At 41.6% G+C, this 20,000-nt stretch overlaps 1 protein-coding gene across 1 annotated transcript in view; it reads right to left on the bottom strand.

Annotated features, from left to right (window-relative positions):
- LOC117521240 overlaps nucleotides 1-20,000 on the bottom strand; it is a 569,076-nt gene that overhangs the window by 80,510 nt on the left and 468,566 nt on the right. Inside the window, exons 7-8 of the mRNA XM_034182574.1 lie at nucleotides 12,592-12,728; nucleotides 12,480-12,492 (exon numbers count right to left, since the gene is read on the bottom strand). Coding sequence (XP_034038465.1) covers nucleotides 12,480-12,492; nucleotides 12,592-12,728 — 150 coding nt within the window. The remainder of the gene's footprint in view (nucleotides 1-12,479; nucleotides 12,493-12,591; nucleotides 12,729-20,000) is intronic.

The following is a 20,000-nucleotide window of genomic DNA, read 5'->3' as shown; positions in this document are numbered from 1 at the left end:
GTGGAGATGACGTCCGGGTTTTATGGAGTAGTATGATGAAGTGTAGATGGGTGACAGCTGTCATGAGATAATGAGTGACAGCTGTCACCCCCGGCTGTGTCCGTGGCGGCAGCGCCCTCTCGTGCCTGAAGCCCGCACTTCAGGCAGGGCGCCCTCTGGTGGTGGGCCAGCAGTACCTCCTCTTCTGGCGGCCCACACAACAGGTTTAGACCATTTTGGATAATCTCAGGATGATGATTTTTTTCACATGAATCACACTGGAACTATCAGGTAAGAATTTATATTTACTATATTTACTGCCAATCAATGCATTAATGGATGTACGAGGGCTGTCAATAAATTAACGGTCCTTTTTATTTTTTTCAAAAACTATATGGATTTCATTCATATGTTTTTACGTCAGACATGCTTGAACCCTCGTGCGCATGCGTGAGTTTTTCCACGCCTGTCGGTCACGTCATTCGCCTGTGAGCACTCCTTGTGGGAGGAGTCGTCCAGCCCCTCGTCGGAATTCCTTTGTCTGAGAAGTTGCTGAGAGACTGGCGCGTTGTTTGATCAAACTTTTTTCTAAACCTGTGAGACACATCGAAGTGGACACGGTTCGAAAAATTAAGCTGGTTTTCAGTGAAAATTTTAACGGCTGATGAGAGATTTTGAGGTGATTCTGTCGCTTTAAGGACTTCCCACAGTGCGAGACGTCGCTCAGCGCTCTCAGCCGCCGTCGTCAGCCTGTTCAAGCTGAAAACCTCCACATTTCAGGCTCTATTGATCCAGGACGTCGTGAGAGAACAGAGAAGTTTCAGAAGAAGTCGGTTTCAGCATTTTATCCGGATATTCCACTGTTAAAGGAGATTTTTTAATGAAAGACGTGCGGACGGATCCGCGCGTCAGGACGCAGCCGACGCGGTGCGGCGGCACAGGAAAAACACCTCCGTGTTGATAACCATTTGTAAAATCCAGGCGGCTTTTGATGGCTTTCAGTGGAGTGAGTATATGAGAAATTGTTTAACAGGCAGGACATGTTCCAACTTGTCCTTAAGGCTTTCAACAGAGGTGTTTTTCCTGTGGCGGAGCGTCGCGGCGGCTGCGTCCCGACGCGCGGACCCGTCCGCACGTCTTTCATTAAAAAAATCTCCTTTAACAGTGGAATATCCGGATAAAATGCTGAAACCGACTTCTTCTGAAACTTCTCTGTTCTCTCACGACGTCCTGGATCAATAGAACCTGAAATGTGGAGGTTTTCAGCTTGAACAGGCTGACGACGGCAGCTGAGAGCGCTGCGCGACGTCTCGCACTGTGGGAAGTCCTTAAAGCGACAGAATCACCTCAAAATCTCTCATCAGCCGTTAAAATTTTCACTGAAAACCAGCTTAATTTTTCGAACCGTGTCCACTTCGATGTGTCTCACAGGTTTAGAAAAAATTTTGATCAAACAAAGCGCCAGTCTCTCAGCAACTTCTCAGACAAAGGAATTCCGACGAGGGGCTGGACGACTCCTCCCACAAGGAGTGCTCACAGGCGAATGACGTCACCGACAGGCGTGGAAAAACTCACGCATGCGCACGAGGGTTCAAGCATGTCTGACGTAAAAACATATGAATGCAATCCATATAGTTTTTGAAAAAAATAAAAAGGACCGTTACTTTATTGACAGCCCTCGTATTTTGGTTTTTAAGCCGCAGGGTTGAAAGCATGTAGCATTGCATTTTATATATATATATACACTCAACAAAAATATAAACGCAACACTTTTGGTTTTGCTCCCATTTTGTATGAGATGAACTCAAAGATCTAAAACTTTTTCCACATACACAATATCACCGTTTCCCTCAAATATTGTTCACAAACCAGTCGAAATCTGTGATAGTGAGCACTTCTCCTTTGCTGAGATAATCCATCCCACCTCACAGGTGTGCCATATCAAGATGCTGATTAGACACCATGATTAGTGCACAGGTGTGCCTTAGACTGCCCACAATAAAAGGCCACTCTGAAAGGTGCAGTTTTATCACACAGCACAATGCCACAGATGTTGCAAGATTTGAGGGAGCGTGCAATTGGCATGCTGACAGCAGGAATGTCAACCAGAGCTGTTGCTCGTGTATTGAATGTTCATTTCTCTACCATAAGCTGTCTCCAAAGGCGTTTCAGAGAATTTGGCAGTACATCCAACCAGCCTCACAACCGCAGACCACGTGTAACCACACCAGCCCAGGACCTCCACATCCAGCATGTTCACCTCCAAGATCATCTGAGACCAGCCACTCGGACAGCTGCTGAAACAATCGGTTTGCATAACCAAAGAATTTCTGCACAAACTGTCAGAAACCGTCTCAGGGAAGCTCATCTGCATGCTCGTCGTCCTCATCGGGGTCTCGACCTGACTCCAGTTCGTCGTCGTAACCGACTTGAGTGAGCAAATGCTCACATTCGCTGGTGTTTGGCACGTTGGAGAGGTGTTCTCTTCACGGATGATGCAAAGGAGATGTGTTGCACTGCATGAGGCAAATGGTGGTCCCACCAGATACTGACTGGTATCCCCCCCCCAATAAAACAAAACTGCACCTTTCAGAGTGGCCTTTTATTGTGGGCAGTCTAAGGCACACCTGTGCACTAATCATGGTGTCTAATCAGCATCTTGATATGGCACACCTGTGAGGTGGGATGGATTATCTCAGCAAAGGAGAAGTGCTCACTATCACAGATTTCGACTGGTTTGTGAACAATATTTGAGGGAAACGGTGATATTGTGTATGTGGAAAAAGTTTTAGATCTTTGAGTTCATCTCATACAAAATGGGAGCAAAACCAAAAGTGTTGCGTTTATATTTTTGTTGAGTATACACATATATATATATATATTCGCCTGTGGGCAGGCCTTGAGTGAGGAGTGCTCCACCCCGCCCGTCGGAATCTCTTTGTCTGAGAAGCCGCTGGAGACGGCGCGCGTTGCTTTATCAAAATTTTTTCAGGAACTGTGAGGGATATCCAAGTGGACACTATTCGAGAAATTCAGCTGGTTTTCAGTGAAAAGTTTAACGGCTGATGAGAGATTGTGGAGTTTCTTTCGCTTTAAGGACAGCCCACAAAGCGGATCGGCGTCCGTCTGGCTGTTTCGAGCTGAAAACATCCTAATTTAAGGCTCTGTTCACCCAGGTCGTCGTCAGAGAACAGAGAAGTTTCAGAAGAAGCTGGCATCAGGAGTTTACCCGGACATTCCACTGTTAAAGGAGATTTTGTAATGAAAGAACGTTCGGACGAATTTGCCAAGTCGGATCCGTGACGACGTGGCAAATCCGTCTGCGCTGCGACATGAAAAACACCTCCGTGTTGAAAACCATTTGTAAAATTCAGGCGGCTTTTGATGGCTTTCAGCAAGTGAGTATCTGAGAAATTGTTTAACAGCTGGGCATGTTCCAACTTGTCCGTTAAGGTTTCCAAAGAGGGGTTTTTCCTGTCGCGACCCCCCGCGGTCGGGTCCGGCCCGACATGCGACTCTGCCCGCACGTTCTTTCATAACAAAATCTCCTTTAACAGTGGAATGTCCGAATAAACTGCTGATCCCGAGCTCTTTTGAAAGTTCTCTGTTCTCTGACGACTTACTGGGTAAACAGAGCCTGAAATGTGGAGGTTTTCAGCTTGAAACAGCGAGATGATGCCGCCTTGGAGCGCAGATCACCGTCAGGCGCCGTGGGCCGTCCTTAAAGCGACACTTACACACCAAAATCTCTCATCAGCCGTTAAAATTTTCACTGAAAACCAGCTGAATTTATCGAATGGTGTCCACTCAGTTGTGCCTTACAGTTTTTGAAAAAATTTTTATCAAACAAAGCAGCAGTCTCTGAGACATTCCGAAACAATGAAAAAAATCGACGAGAGGGTGGGCCACTCCTCACTCAAAGACTGCCCACAGGCGAATGACATAACCGACAGGCGTGAAAAAACTCTCACATGCCAACGAGGGTTCAAGCATGTCTGATGTAATCACACATGATTCAAATCCATATGGTTTTTGAAAAAAATAATAAGGTCAGATACTTTTATCACAGCCCTCGTATTATGTGCATGCATGTCTTTGTGGGTTGCTATAAAATACAGCACGAGCACAGAAATACTGCAGAGAGCATTGAGTCGGCATGAAGTTACACAAAGACAAACTTTAAACAGACTGAGAGAGGGTCTCCCACAAGGCATTCAACACTGAAAAAAATTATACTTTTGATCAACATAAAAAAATTGATGTAATTTTTTACAGCTAATTTTTTAGTTTCTCACAATGTATATTTATGATTTTGTAAAGTGAATCCAGCAGATTTAAACTGGAAACCACAATTTTCCATTAGACCAATGTAAATAAGTACTTTGAATGAAGTGCACTGTGTTTCACATTTTTCAGTGCAGAGCAACATGAGGTTAATACAACCAGATATGGTAGGGTTACCCTCTGTGTCGGACACGATTCAGAACATTTTAGTTTGTTTTGTACAGCCTACACTAATGTGTATCTTCACTATATTTTTTAATTTAATGGTCCATACTTGTTGTGACAGTCACATAGACCCTCACAAACACTCCCACACCGTGTTGTCACACACAGCACAGTAACACTGTGTCATGGGTGACAGCAACTGCTTCCTGTTCCTGAAAAGCAGAAAACAAGCCACTGGGTAAGCCAGCCCGCTTTGAGGTCATGGCAAGAATCCAGCTGTGTTTTTATGTCAAAATAAACTTCTTCTGTTTATTAGCTAGAACTCATTATTCAAAACAGGCACCGACTGGGCTCCCACCGCCGGTCGAACAGCACTGCTGCCACAGGAAGCCGGAGTGCATAAATCAAGAATAACTTTGTGAAGTGGATGTCGTGGTCAGTTCAAAATATCCTTTCCATTCCTACAGTTATCACTATGACACAAAGACTTCCATAGTGCCATTTTTTTTACTTTTTAAGGGCTGAAAAAAAAAACATCATAACAATAGCTTGGCTCCTGCCAAAGTTGTTCAGGGAATTGGCAACTTGTCCAGATTAATCAGGAGGACAATCTTAAATTATATTTGACTGTGCAGGGTCCTGGTCCCTCCAGTTTTACTGTACGGTTGCGAAACTTGGATGCAAACCATTGATCTAAGGCAATGATGATATATGTTGGATACTGGGTCCCTTCGGAGGATCCTTCGGCACTGATTGACTGGCTTTGTATCCAACGAACAGTTACTTAGGGAGATGAGCAGTATGACTTGCATTGTGATGAAACACGAGCGACAACAATTTGGCCATGTGACGTGCTTCTCTAGGCATTATCTATCTGTGGCAGACAAAAGTGGGAATGGAGCGGTTGTCTACCTGTGTCATTGGTATCCAGGACCTAAGACGGTTCCATAGTGTCGTGGATGAAGCAAAGCGCATGCTCCCATACTTGACTTGACTTCTATCTTGTATCCATTCTTGAAATATACTATTATTATCATCTATCCAGACATTTTCTGAACCGGCTTATTCCAACTAAGTGTCACAGAGGGTTGAAGCCTATACCAGCGTTCATTGGGACAGAGGTGGGGTCCACCCTGGAACACATTCACGCTCTCACTCGCCACCTATTCACCGAATCCTGTTGGAAGTGGGTTGAAAGCCGGAGCATCCAGAAGGAGCCCATGCAAACACGGGGAGAACATGCAAACTCCATAAAAAAAGGGTCATTTTGGAAGTGAATCTGGGACCCATTCTCTGTGAGGCAACAGTGCTAATTGCTAAGCCACCATGTTGATTGTTATCAATCAGAATATTTCAAATATATACTGAAGCATTTCTGTATTCAAAATTCAAATTTTTCACTTTCTATCTAAAGCCCCAAATCACAACATAAGTTGTCCCAATGCTTTACAAATGAGTAAAGTTAAACCTTTCTCATCCCCCTAAGCAAGGACATTGGCAAAGTAACTGCATAAATGCTTTTGATGGCTCACTGTGGTGTAAAGCAGGTACTTTGTTGGGATGAGGAGTTGGCCTACCAATATGTGTATACCTGGGCTTGCTTCCCAGTCACGCTACCTGTCTGTGTCCTTGGATAAGACACATCATCAGCATTGTCAGAGTCCCCCAACTGTAAATGGCTACCAGCCTTGGCTAGGGAAGTAACCTGCGTTGGACTGGGGTCTCATCCAGAGGGAATCATAGACTCTCACTGGCTTCACGAAATGGAATACAGGGACAGGAACCAGCAACAATGAACCTCAAGGCCTATACAGGACTTAATTAATTGCTTATGCTGCCATGGGTATTTGCATAAACCAAGTCAAAAGTGACTTTGGTAAAACCATTTCTGTTATAGAAAAACATACATATGCATGAAGTTGCCAGTCTTCTAAGGTCACATGCACCATCACACATCCAAATTATGTCTTTACTGTACACAATGAAATTCTCCTTTAATTCAATGCAATTTTTAAATAATTCTCGCTTATGTCAAGTTAAATGTAGAATTCCTTTCATCACTACATATGCTAGTTTCAGCATTAAAGACAAAGAAATATGGTAGACCTTCAATTGTGACTGAACACACCAAATTATCTAGAAAAACTGATGGAAAAACAAAGCAAGCAAACCAACAGATCTCCCATTAGAAAGAACTGTGGATAAAACATCAAAAGTATCTCATATTAAAGTTTCACTGGATATTTGCTGGACAGGTCAGACAACACTCACACAGGTCTCCTTTTTCAGATATTGTGTTAGATATTGTTACAGTTCTATTTGGTTTGACTAAATGAACTGTGTGGAGACATATTGGAGATTTATTATTCCAAAATGTAAGTCAGAAAGTCTGAATTCCCAGTTTACATCAAATGCAGCATAAATGTTTTATATGCATGTTCTCCTTCATATCATCTGAAAAATCTCACGGAGTCTCCGCCCAAATAAATATTTTATCAGTAATAAAATTATCTCTAATTTTGTGATAACTTTTTTCACGTTTTTTTTTTGTGTGTGTTTTTTTCTTCATTCATCTATTATCTTTACCCACTTATTCCAAAGAAGGGTACACTGCCTATCTCAGTTGCCATTGGGCAATAGATGGGATATATCGTGGACAGGGTGCCAGTCATCCAGGAAGTATTCACAGGATTTCACTTTTTCCACATTTTGTTATGCTACAGCCTTATTCCAAAATGTATGAAATTCACTTTTTACATCAAAATTATACACAAAATACCCCATAATGACAATGTGAAAAAGGCTGGGGGTTTTTTTTGTTTTGTTTTTTTTTTAGATTTTTGCAAATTTATAAAAAAAAAAAAAAAAAAAAACACCTAAGAATTCACATGTACATCAGTATTCACAGTCTTTGCCAGTCTTTGCTTGAAATTGAGCTCGGGTGCATCTTGTTTCCACTGAACATCCTTGTGATATTTCTACAGCTAAATTGGAGTCCACCTGAGGTAAATTCATTTGATTGGACATGATTTGGAAAGGCACAAACCTGGGTCCCACAGTTGACAGTACATATCAGAGCACAAACGAAGCATGAAGTCAAAGGAATTGTCTGTAGACCTGCAAGACAGGACTGTCTTGAGGAACAAATTTGGAGAAGGGTACAGAAACATTTCTGCTGCTTTGAAGGTCCCAATGAGCAACTGTGCTCATTGGAACCTTTTCGATTAAACAAAAAAAGATGGTGGCGAAAGATACACACACACACAGACCACTTTACAATATAGATACCACATGGCAAAAGTCAGCTGTCCACAGTTTGTCTGTGATCAAAGCTCCACGCACACACACACAGCTACTGTAAGCAGGCACTTTTAATTTGATAAAAAAAATAGGGTGGCGGAAGACATTAAAACCACTACACATTTCACTCATGGTACCAACATGAGACCTAGCTCACTCATGGTAAGAGCAACATAACACTTAACTAAACTGACTAAACCAACTGAACTACAAAAACAATAAATCAGTAACACTAACAACACTTTTAAACTAACATGAACCACAATAACAACATTTAAAACATCAAACCTCAAACTCCCATGGTGCATTGCAGCACAATGTCCATTGTTTACTGGTTAGCTAACATTGCTCATTTCTCCAAAAATATTTGTCCTATCAAATTTACATTTACATTTACATTTTTGCACATGTCACCCTGCATCGTGCAATACAACCTAGTACTGTAATGTTTAATTACAACCAGGCACTGAAGCACTTTGTACTTGTCACTTTAATACAGTACTTTTGCACCTCAACACCATCATGAAACTCTTTTGGTTCTTCCACCTGTCAGCTACTTGTTATCTATCAATTATTGTTACTTTGAATTGTAAATATTTGTATATGTATTCTGTTTTGTTTTTCTGTCATGATGTTTCTATGTTACTTGGACTATGGATGTAAATTAGCATCTTGCTATAATCCATCGTATTTACATGTAACTACGTTCATTACTATGCACTGTCAAATTTCAAATAAACACACACACACACACACATATATATATATATATATATATATATATATATATATATATATATGCCAGCTCTCCCTGGTCTCTGTGTGATCAAAGCAATACACACACACGCAAACAGAAGCCATTTGGCTATTATAATATAGATATGGCAGAATGTACCCTGTTTGGATTTATAAGTGTCGTTGAGCATCACACACAAAGTTCTCATGGCAGGTTTGAATCCACACCCTTCTGGTTATAAGCAAAGAGCACTATAAAAGCACCACTAGCAAAATTCATATTGGGTAGACAGTTAAAACTACACCTTCTGACAATTAAATTAAACTGGGAGAGAGTTGAATCAACACTGATACAATCAACTCTAACAAATGACTCAAAACACCCTGAAAGGTTGAACACTAAGGGCCTAATTTACAAAGATCCCAGATACTCACTCACTCATCTTCAATGGCTTTTCTGGGTCGAGGGGGCAACAGATAATGAGTGCTAAATTGCTTGGCCAAGCCAAAGTTTGAGCATTAGGGTTTATGCAGTTTTATTACTTTACTAAGACTAATTGCACAATTGCTGATGGGTGGTAACATGATGCAGACAGCAATACGTAAAAGTATGTTCTAGCAGTGGAATGCACAGACACAACTGTGGGCACAGAGCACAGACAGAAATCAATGTGCTCAGAACATGTACAAGACAACTATGCATGCAGTGCGGATACACAGCCATGCACACAGCATGCAAGACAGCTGTGCATTGTCCCATGCATCCTCCAAGAATAGTGTGCGTGCTTAATAGTGTGACACATTGGGACACATCAATGACAGTAATGTTCATCAGTTGCACCAAAATGTACTATGATCCATTTGTTGTGCATAGGGTTGGGTTCTTTTCCAACCCTATGCTGGGCTGCTCTGAAGGTCCTTATCGGTCCTTCAGAGCAGCCGTTGTTTTTGAGGGTGTTTGTCAGGAAAATGATAATTCCTCTACGCTGATTACAGACCCTGCAGTGGCTCTGTAATCATCCATTTCTGCAGTGCAACACCACCTTGAAGCGTGAACCAATGAAGCAATGCTTCGATCCACAAGCTTGTTGGTTCTTTGATTCGCTGCTCTTCAGAGAGGGCAATCCGTTTCTTAACCCCTCTCAACGCCATTAAAATACCGTGAGTCACTTTTGTGTGGATTAAAGTCACTAAATGGAACTCTTGTCTTGTTGCAGTCAAGAAATTAGAATCGTCCTCCGTTCCGTTGGCATAGCTCCAAATGCTGCGAAACTACAATAGACTAAAATTTTGTTTTCCTCCCAAAATGAGACATCCTGCATTCTTTATAAGTTACATCCTGACGTGCAGCACAGCCAGCTGAGCTCAGCTTAGATGTATGGAAAGACATTCATGCCAATAATGTCTGAAAGGACATGCTTTTGACAATAACTACAGATTTTGTTTATTTCTGTTTATGTCCAGAGATCATGGATCCACCATGTAGAGTTTATTATGTCCAAAGTTTAAGGATCCAGTGACCAATTTCATATTTATTTACTTTACAACTCAATAAAATGTTGCTCAATTTCAGTTTAATTTAATCAGCTTATAAAGCGCCAAATCACAACAAAAGCCATCTCAAGGCGTCTCACATAGAACAGTTCAAAATAAAAAATTAAAATAAATAAATAAAAATGTAAAGAAATTCAAATACATAATTAAAACAGAAGTAAAACAATAAAACAGATGAAAAATAAAAACTATTCATAGGAAAGAGAATAAAAATAGGCTTTAAGTCTTGACTTAAAAATGTCCACGGACTCCGAGTGCCTCACGGTCACAGGAAGACCGTTTCACAGAGTGGGTGTACAATAAGAAAAAGCTCTTTGACCCGCTGACATAGAAAACCTGTAAAGCCTACATTTAGTACACAAAAAATTCACAAGAGGTATCGATAAGGGAATCGATAAGGAATCGGATTGATAAGCAGAATCGATAATGGTATCAATATCGATAAAATCTTATCGATACCCATCCCTAGTTGTGCATGGAAACAACCAGTCTTATAAATAAAAAATAAAAAAAAATAAGCACAAAGTAACTTGTTAACTCTTTCTATGTGTCCAACATTTGAATTGTTGTTTTTTTTTGTCTGGGTAAGAGGATGCTGCTGAACCAGCAGTCTGTCAAGTGCAAGAAGTTAAAATCTGTCAGGATTCGGCCCATTCAGCACCCTGGTCATGGTTTCATCATTTTACCACACTTCTGGTTTTGATTATTCTGTCTGTGGTTTCTGTTTATCTCTTTGTCTTGTGTTTTATCATCTTGTTATGCTCTGTTTATGATTAGTGGTTACCATGTATTTAGTTTTGTCTTTTGTTTCTGTCTGAACTGTAGTTTGTTCTTCTCATGGTAATGCATTTGTATTCTTTTACTCATGGTCCCTTTAGTTATGTTAGTCCCAGTTTAGTTTTTTTGTTGTTGTTGTTTATTACATTTATTGCTTTATACTTTAGTCACTGGTTTTAGTTAGTATTTGTCTTCAGTGTTTTCTTCTAGTTATGTTCCTTTAGTTATTCATTGCTTTCTCTGATTATCAATTATGCTGTGGTGTTCTTCATTTGTATTCTTTTGTCATTGGTTAGTCTTGGTTTTATTATCTGTGATGCTTCTGCCACGTTAAGTTCTGTTCTCGCTTAGTCTCTGCTTTTGATTCAGTCACTCTGTCTTGAGCACATTCGTCCCTCAGCTTTTTCTGTACTCTCTGGCCACATATTGAGTTCTCATCTAGTTTAGATCCAGCCTTTAATTTTCTGCTCTGTTTCTGCTTTTTCATTTGTTTATTCTGTTTCCCTCACATTTGTTTTTTAGGTATCATTATTTCCTAATTGTTTAACATTCGTTCTGTCACTGTCACATTCCTCTTGTTGCTGCCTTTGCTCTGACACGCCCACCTGTCACTCCACTGTCTCATGTAGCCACGCCTTGTTCCCTGCACCTGTTTTACATCACGCCCTGATTACACCCCTGGTATTTAAGCTCTCACAGTCCCTCACTTCCCTGCTAGTTTGTCACAGTCTGTTTGCCTTGTTTTTTGACCTTGCTTGTTTGACTCGATCTCCGCCACGTCATGAACCTGACCCCTGCTTGTGTACTCAACTACGAATCTGCCTCTTGCTTGTCTGTACTGTCGCCCCGATTGCCTGTTTTTTGATAAAGCCTATTTTTACCTCCACGCTTCAGCCCGCGAGTCTGCATTGTGTGCCCTACCACTTTCTGTGCCATGTCACACCTGGTCATGACAAAATCAAGGTTTCAAATGTTCAAAATACAGATGGTATCAGCATCTGCTAAATTTCCTTTTGACTTTGATCACTTGCGTTGTGTGTGCAAACATCACCTATTTGCATGTTCACTTCCACAATTTTGCTCACTCAAGTGGACACATCTGAAAGCAAACTTATTAGGGCTTTTCTCCCCCATTTGAAAGACACTCTTATAAGTACGCTCTGTCAGTAAATCAGCCTGCACATTCTTTGTGTCATGGTGTTGTGCATGTTTTAACACATGCAAACCTTTACTAATTCAGGCCCTGAGAATTAAATGCTAAATAACACTCAAATCAACTATGAAAGATGTGAATAATCCATTTTTTTTTGTTGTGCAGCCGTAGATGGAAACCACAAGACTATCTGTGTTGATTATTCTGCACTATCACAGTGCATCTTAATGTTGAGGTTTGTCTTTGATTTCCTACTTTAATTCTTTGTTTTCAGCAGAGCGCTTATGGGAATGGATCTGTCAAGGCAAGAGATAAATCACACAATGCAGATCAATTGATTAACAGGAAGCAGTGTAACAAAGTATCTGTGATGCCAAACGGCATTTCCCATACGGCTCAATCGCTCCTGAGCTAACCGTAAAACACAGTAGATACTCTGCTTCTTAGATACCATACAATATAGAGTTTACACTCACTTAAACCTCTTTTTTTTCCCATCAGTGTGTCAGCAGTGGCAAAATATTGGATTTACTGAGGAGATTTAGCTTCAAATAAAAAAAAAGAAAAAGAAAAATCCAGTGAAAAAGCTTCTCTGATGCTTATTGACATGAGTATGAGGTGGTGTGGATAGAGTGACCTCTAACCTCTCTGAGTGGCGATGACAGTAATGTTGTGCCAATGCTCGCGTTCACGGTCTAGTTCCACGGCTGTAGTGATGAGGCCGCTGTCTGGGGTGATACGAAACAAAGCTTCTGGGTCTGACTGAGGATCAATTGAGAACCTGTAGGAGAGACAGTATTGTAAGAGTTGTTGTTTTTTTTCACATTTCATTGATAACAAACTCAGGCCATATGTGCATAGCTGATCAGCTACTTTGGTTCATGTGATTACGGTAAACACTGGTGTTTTGTTTAATTGCAGGAACTGCTCCATACCTATGCAACAGCTCTGCCTATTACAGGGAAATATGCCAAAAAAATATTTAATCAAATAAAGCCTCTCTCTTTTTCTGGTCTTTGGACAATAACATCTTTATCTGCATGATCACAAATTCAACCAGAGACAGACAGTGGATTTTAGTTTTTAGTTTTAGTTTTGTTTGCTCCTCAAACCTCAATGATCAGTATGTTTGTGCAAATGTTGGTAATTGTATTTTGGAACCAAAGTGATATAAAACTGTTATGCAGCCCGTTGATGTACCATTACAGGAGTGCACAATAGTGCAACTGCTGTCGTCCAACTGTGCATGCTCCAACTCTTTAACTAAATGACCTCTGAGCTTGATTTTCAATATGCAGCAATTTAATGATCCTATGTTGTCTAACATATAAGGTCAAGATCAAAGGTGAACATCAAAGTCAGTTTCTCTGTGCATTAATTTTTGAGCTACAGTCATATCCATAACTATCTGGACAGTGAAATCATTTTTATAATTTTGCATCGACACATAGCCTGGGTGTGCGATTGACCCAAAATACATAAGCATACCAAACAGCAGATGTCAGCGCTCGCCAATTTCTCCATGATCAAAGCCATATATACACACACATGCATACACCTACACAGAGGCCACTTGCTTTTATGTCAGTGTACATATGGTCCCACTCTGACCAGAGTAGGACCATATGTACATTGTCTTTTGGTGATTTTACTGTGTATTGTTGACTTAAAGCTTTAATCCAGTGGGGTTAATGAAAATATCACATTAACCATTTCAGAATTACAATCATTTTTATACACAAGCTGACAGTTTTTTGAAGCCATAAGTAATTGGACAAAGTGACTAAGAATTATTTTTAATGCAAATGATCACTTTTATAGCCAGTTTTCTTTCAGCAAGTCAAGGGATGAATGCATGAACACTGCCAGGTCACGAATATGGCTTTGACTTCATTTACATCAATCATCAAGAAACATAAAAAGTGTTGCACTCAAAGGTAAATCTGTCTGGAGTAGGCTTAACCACTGCATTGTGTTGCCCCCTGGGGAAGTGAACACATGGTATCCCATACAGGAGGCAGGCATTGTAACCAAGAGTCTAAAATCCATGGGCTCTAGCATCTATCACTAGAGGGTCTGTTGCCATTGGGGACTGAGGTTTACTGACGTCAACTGCACAGCGACTCCTGCTCCTGTTCATATAGGCACTTCTCAAAAACTGCGTGACCATGCAAGAAAGAGACTGGTGAGGGAAGCCACCAAGACACCTCTGAAAGTGTTATAGGCTATTGTAGGTGTGACTGGAGAAATTGTGCACAGTGCAATGTTTGTATGTTGCAACACTAGTTACAGTGTCATGGTGGAGTGGCTGGTCTTGCTGTTGTTGCTCAAGATAGACACAGTGAATCCATTATGGATCTGTATGCTGATTCAGCAAAAGTTTTGAAAATGTCCTTCTTGACTACCACAAGAAGGACATTTTCTTCACCACCCACTCAAGTCAAGTAGAATGGGGCATGCGTGGCCCTGAACTGTTTCCTAAATAATTGTGTGATAGTAACAATAATAATACTGATAATAACAATTACAAGAGCAAGCAGAGATTTCTGAGGTCCGCCAATCCGGATCAGGATCACCTCCAAAATGCAGTGGAGTCTTCCATGCCCTAAAATCTATCTGTGGTGTAAATTTGGTGAGAAGCCATGAAATAGTTTTGACGTAATCTTTCAAAGCCTATATAAAGTGAAATCTTGATCCAGAATTCAGATCACCTCCAAAATTCAGTGGAGTCTTCCATGGCCTCATATCTATCTGTGGTGCAAATTTGGTGAGAATCCATGAGTTATGTTTGATGTAATCCTTCAAAGTGTATATAAAGTGGAATCTTGATCCAGAATCCAGATCACCTCCAAAATGCAGTGGAGTCTTCTACGTGAAATCTTTATCCAGAATCTGGATCCAAATCCAGATCACCTCCAAAATTGAATGGAGTCTTCCTTGGCCCAATATGTGTCTGTGGTGAAAATTTGGTGAGAATCCATGACGTAGTTTTGACGTAATCCTTCAAAGCCTATATAAAGTGAAACTTGATCCAGAATCCATATCGGGTGTCGCAGAGTGAACGCCCCACTCTAAAAATTGATCCACCCAGCCTTCACATGCATGTGTCATTTGGGACCACAGCAGCACGTCTGAGTCTGACTCTGTACACCCAAAGCGATCAAAGGAATAATGTGATTATTAACCATCAGATGACAAAGTAAAACTTCTTAAATCACTGTAAAGTCAGTTTAAAGCAGAAAAGGAGGGGATAATTGGCGAGTCGTTACTGATGTTCTGAAATGATGTAGGCAGTCAGAACTCTGACATGCTGCTCCGCTCTGATCACTTCCCCCATCTTTTATGATGAAATAATGCTGAATTTATGTGGTAATAATTGTTGTACAAAAGCTTCAGGTATCTGTCGCTGAGACAGATGATGATTGGAGTGCAGTTTTTAGCAGAAACAAGGTGACGCTCAGAAATGACGCTGCTGAGCTCCGAAATGACACATGCACTTTGAAGGCAGGGCGGACGGATTTTTAGGGGGGACCGTTCGGCCAGCAACACCGGATCACCTCCAAAATTTTATGGAGTCTTCCATGGTCTAATATCTATTTGTGGTGACAATTTTGTCAAAATCTGTGTATTAGTTTTGACGTAATCTTGGTAACAGACAGACGGACAGACAGACAAACAGTGATGAAAATAAAAAACAGCAAACAGATGCCCAAATCAGATGTAGGGCCTTGAAACTGCTTTGTGTTAAAATGTACACAGCATACATGTGATGTGTGGAAAAAGAAAAGGTGAGAAAGGAGGAGGAGAATGTAGTTGAGCTGTGATCACAAGAGAGAAGTGGAGTGGAGACAAAACAAACTGAGCTGTCGGCCAGGAACAGAGGCAGAAGTAGACAGGGAGAATGTGTGCGAGTGTGATAAGACAGTATTCAAATGGCCAAGGAATTAATAAAAAGAGATTATCACAGTTGATATTAGACTCTTTTGAAGGGCCACAGATAATCTAAATATCTGAATATGCAGCTATCATTCCTCCCCACACACTCACTCGGAGCATTTTGCTGGTGGTAATTGGGACACGGTATTTTGTGGGTTTTAACAGCCAAAAACTCTGCCTCACTGCCTGAACTGTTCATCCTGTAAATTCAGAGCACTGAGTGAGAGGAGTGAAAGGACAAATCCACAAGCTGGTGTAGTTACTGTTACTTGCTCAAGGGAACACTGAGTGGGCTTTTAGTTGTTAGATTTTATTTAGTGCCATCTGTTTGATGATGGAATTCTTGTTTCCTTTTATTTCACTAAAAAAAAAAAAAAATCAACATTTTAAAGGTTGACTTCAGCTAGTTTATTGGAGCATTTTGTTTTAAACCGACAGCTGTGTTTCAATGTGGGCTACTGGAACAAGACATACAAGGACGGACAATATTAAACTGATGGAATGCTACTATGGCAGCAGAACCAATGAGAGAGGTTATATGCAGTACATGTGGAAAGTATGGATGAGCAGAACATCAACATCCACACGGACCAACAAGCACCTGGTAGCTCACTGCTCTAACATCAATAGAAGGAAACTACCATCTAAGCCATAGTGAGCAGTATGGACGTAATGATGTGACCCTGCTAGAAGGCAGCAGTGTAAAGGAACTAGATGATGCCCAAATGCCTGCTATAACAGTTGCATCTACTGAGATGAGGATGAAGACTCTGGCCAAATTCTAGAAAGACACACAACCAAGAATGGCTCACTGACAAAATACCATCAGAAGCGATGCTTGCAGACATTAGCACAGTGCAACTCCCCATCCACACTACCAGCATCATGGAACCCAAAGGGTCACTGCCATAGTAATCCAAGAAACATGTGAGTATAAGATCAAGAATGCATGTAGAAAGACAAACCCCACTGAGCAGAAGATTGGAAGTTCAAATCAGGGAAGCCTGGAATGATGTGAGTCGGCCAATAAAAATACAGAGGGGCATGATGACAGACAGGTCCTGGATGTCAAGAAGTACAACAAGCTCTCCATAACTGAAGCCCAAGGAACAGCCAAATAAAGGGTCACAGCTCTGGCGAAGAGGGGAAAGACATAAAGACCAAGAGAATAGATGCGTGTTCCCCAATGACCCATCCAGGGTGTACTCCCAGCTGCAAGGAAAAACAACAGAAGGACAGACCCACCCAGAGCTTAGATTGATTAATGCTGGAAAAACATCTGGGAGGAAGAGGCATCACTGGCAACCTCTCAAGATCAACAACAAGTGGCTAGTGGACCTAAGGGCATGCCACAGTGACCTCCCAGAACATGAACCAATCAACATCACAAACATCCAACGAGTGTCAAACATGAAGAGTGTAATCCAGCCTTTGGGGAAGTTTATTTGCTGGTTGGATTTTGGAGTGCCGCTCCTTGATGGTTGCTATGGTAACTGTGGGCGCACCTGATTTCTTTTGGATCTTTGCAATCAGCTCACCTGGAGTGTGAAGTGGTGGATACAAAAAGGGGAGGACTTCACTTCATTCCACTTCACTTCACGGAGAGGAAAGGATTTGGTGGCGGAAGGCATGAAGAGCAGCTGGTGAGGAGAGCGACTGGATAACGGGAGTCGTGTTGACGTTGATGTTACTGGTTCCAGCTGAACGCTCGCGCCGAAGAAACGCCATAAACGTGGATTATCCGCAGCGGCAGGGGAGAACCCTGCCGTGTCTGAGTACGCTCTCATGTGTTTGTGAGGTGGTGCTTTTTAAGTAGAAAGTTGGAGTTTCCCGCGGGGATGGAGTTGTGTGCTCGCTGGCCTGGGTGTGTGTGTGTAGGTGCACGGAAGGCGAGGTGACGGAGAGAGACGCCAGGAGGAGAGATGAGCGACGAGGGGCGTTACGTGCCACAGCCGGGGAGGAGCCTTCCCTCGGCTGAGAGAGTGCGTCGTGCCACGTCGGAGGACAGAAGGACACGCCCCTAAGCTGACAGTGGGAAAACGTCCGCGGATTGGTGGATGTTTGGTTGGGTCCGGATTGGTTGGCTCTGCTGGAAGTTGTTTTTTTTTTTATATTTTTTTCTCTTTTAAGAATTGTATTTTAAGATTTCTCTTTTTTTACGTTGTAAAATTGGTAATAAATTATTAATATAAGGTTTCCTTGTTTGGTCACTCCAGCTCTATTTGACAATAACCAGTAATTGGACATTTGTGCTTTAACTTATCATTCAAAACTTACAATAATACATAAACCTTGCTTACAAGAGTGAGACACCGCCAGCACGTGATATGGTCTACATCTGTTGGCTGAAGGTCGCTAACTATTTCTGAATGTCAGAAGTGTTTATTTGTTAATTTTGAGTTGTTTATGCATTCAAAAAATAAAACTAAACAAGTGAGATGGGAAAATGGCCTGTGATAGTCTGGCGTCCTGTCCAGGGTGTACCCATCTCTCGCCTTATAACTGCTGGGATAGGCTCTACCCACCATTACCCTCAGTTGGACTAAGCGAGTATAGAAAACTTGTCTCTTGTGTCAACAAAAATGTGATTAAAGATTTGGATAAGCCTCATGGAAGATTTTGTACGTTAAAGTGTACGACATCTGACCTAAAGGTATTTGATTATGCTATCTTTCATTTGTGTATAAACAGAAACGACACATCTCAGGACACAGTGCTGAAAACTGCATGTAAAATATTTTACAGTGCCTCTTGTGAATCTCTCCCAAGCTCAAAATGATCCCTGACCTCATGCTGAACAGTTTTCAGCAAATAGTTCTTCAGAAGTGGGTAGCTCCATTGAAAGCTGTTGACATTGAGGTCCACACTGTTGAAAAGGTCCACAGTGCCATTGTTGATGTGTACTTCTGAAATGAAAATCCATTAATTTACTTTCTATTGAGGTGCTGGGAGAAATGTGATTAGTATAATGTCTGTGCAAAACCTTGAACAACTCATAGCAAAACTTGTACTTATCACAGAAAAGAACCCTTCTAAGGCCCAACATAGTGCAAGAACTGGATTTAAGTCTATATGCTTTTGTTTCCACAGGGTCACAAACGTATGCAGGCCCATTTGGTGCCGTACTAAACACACACACACACACACACAAATATATATATATATATATATATATATATATATATATATACGTATATTGCTCTCATTATTCATGAGCTGAACTCAAAGATCTAAAACATATTATGAGGTCTGTCCATAAAAGTAACGGTCCTTTTTTCAAAAACTATATAGATTTGATTCATATGTTTTTACAATCAGCAAGCTTGAACCTTCGTGCGCATGTGTGTTTTTCCACGCCTGTCAGTTGCGTCATTCGCCTGTAAGCATGCCTTGTGGGAGGAGTGGTCCAGCTCCCTCGTCGGATTTCCATTGTCAGGAAATGGCGGAATGATTTGGGCTTTTTTTCCATCAGAATTTTTCAGAAACTGTTAGACAGGCAGCTGGAAAACCATTCGAAACATTTATCTGGCTGCGGTGAAAATTTTACGGGCTTCACAGAGAATAAGGAGTGTTACCTACAGCTTAAGGATGGCCCACAATGGCGCTCGCTTCGCGCGCTCCAAGCTGCGATGACGAGACAGAAACCACCAGATCATTTCTAAACGGATGGCTCTGTGGAGTCGGGACCGTCATGTGCAATTTCTCTGGTTATCACAAGAGCTGGACATCAGCTATTTTTCGGCAGATTTCACTTTTAACAAGAGATTTGTCATGGAAAGCCCGCGCGGAGGCTTCGCGCATCACGACGGAGCCGCTGATGGAGCGAGACAAAGGAACACCTCCATTTTGGAGTGCCAGATGACAGTTGGGACATGTCCAGCTCTCCACAATTTCTCTTATGCCGCGTTCACACTGGCCGCGACGCGAGCGACTGCAGCCACAGGTTGCCATGTAATCCGTATGTAAGGACGCGTTTTGGCACCAAACTGCACAGCGCGACGCGATGGAGGCGAGTGAAGCGACGCGAGTGAAGCGATTTTGAGCGTTTTGCGCGTTTGTGGCGCGATATTGCGTCGCCTCACGTCGCGCTGCCCTCCTCCCCAAGTTCAAAAATCTG

The sequence above is a fragment of the Thalassophryne amazonica genome, chromosome 12 (assembly GCF_902500255.1).
Source record: "Thalassophryne amazonica chromosome 12, fThaAma1.1, whole genome shotgun sequence".
Lineage (NCBI taxonomy): Eukaryota > Metazoa > Chordata > Actinopteri > Batrachoidiformes > Batrachoididae > Thalassophryne > Thalassophryne amazonica.
This window is presented reverse-complemented; position numbering and strand designations above follow the sequence as displayed.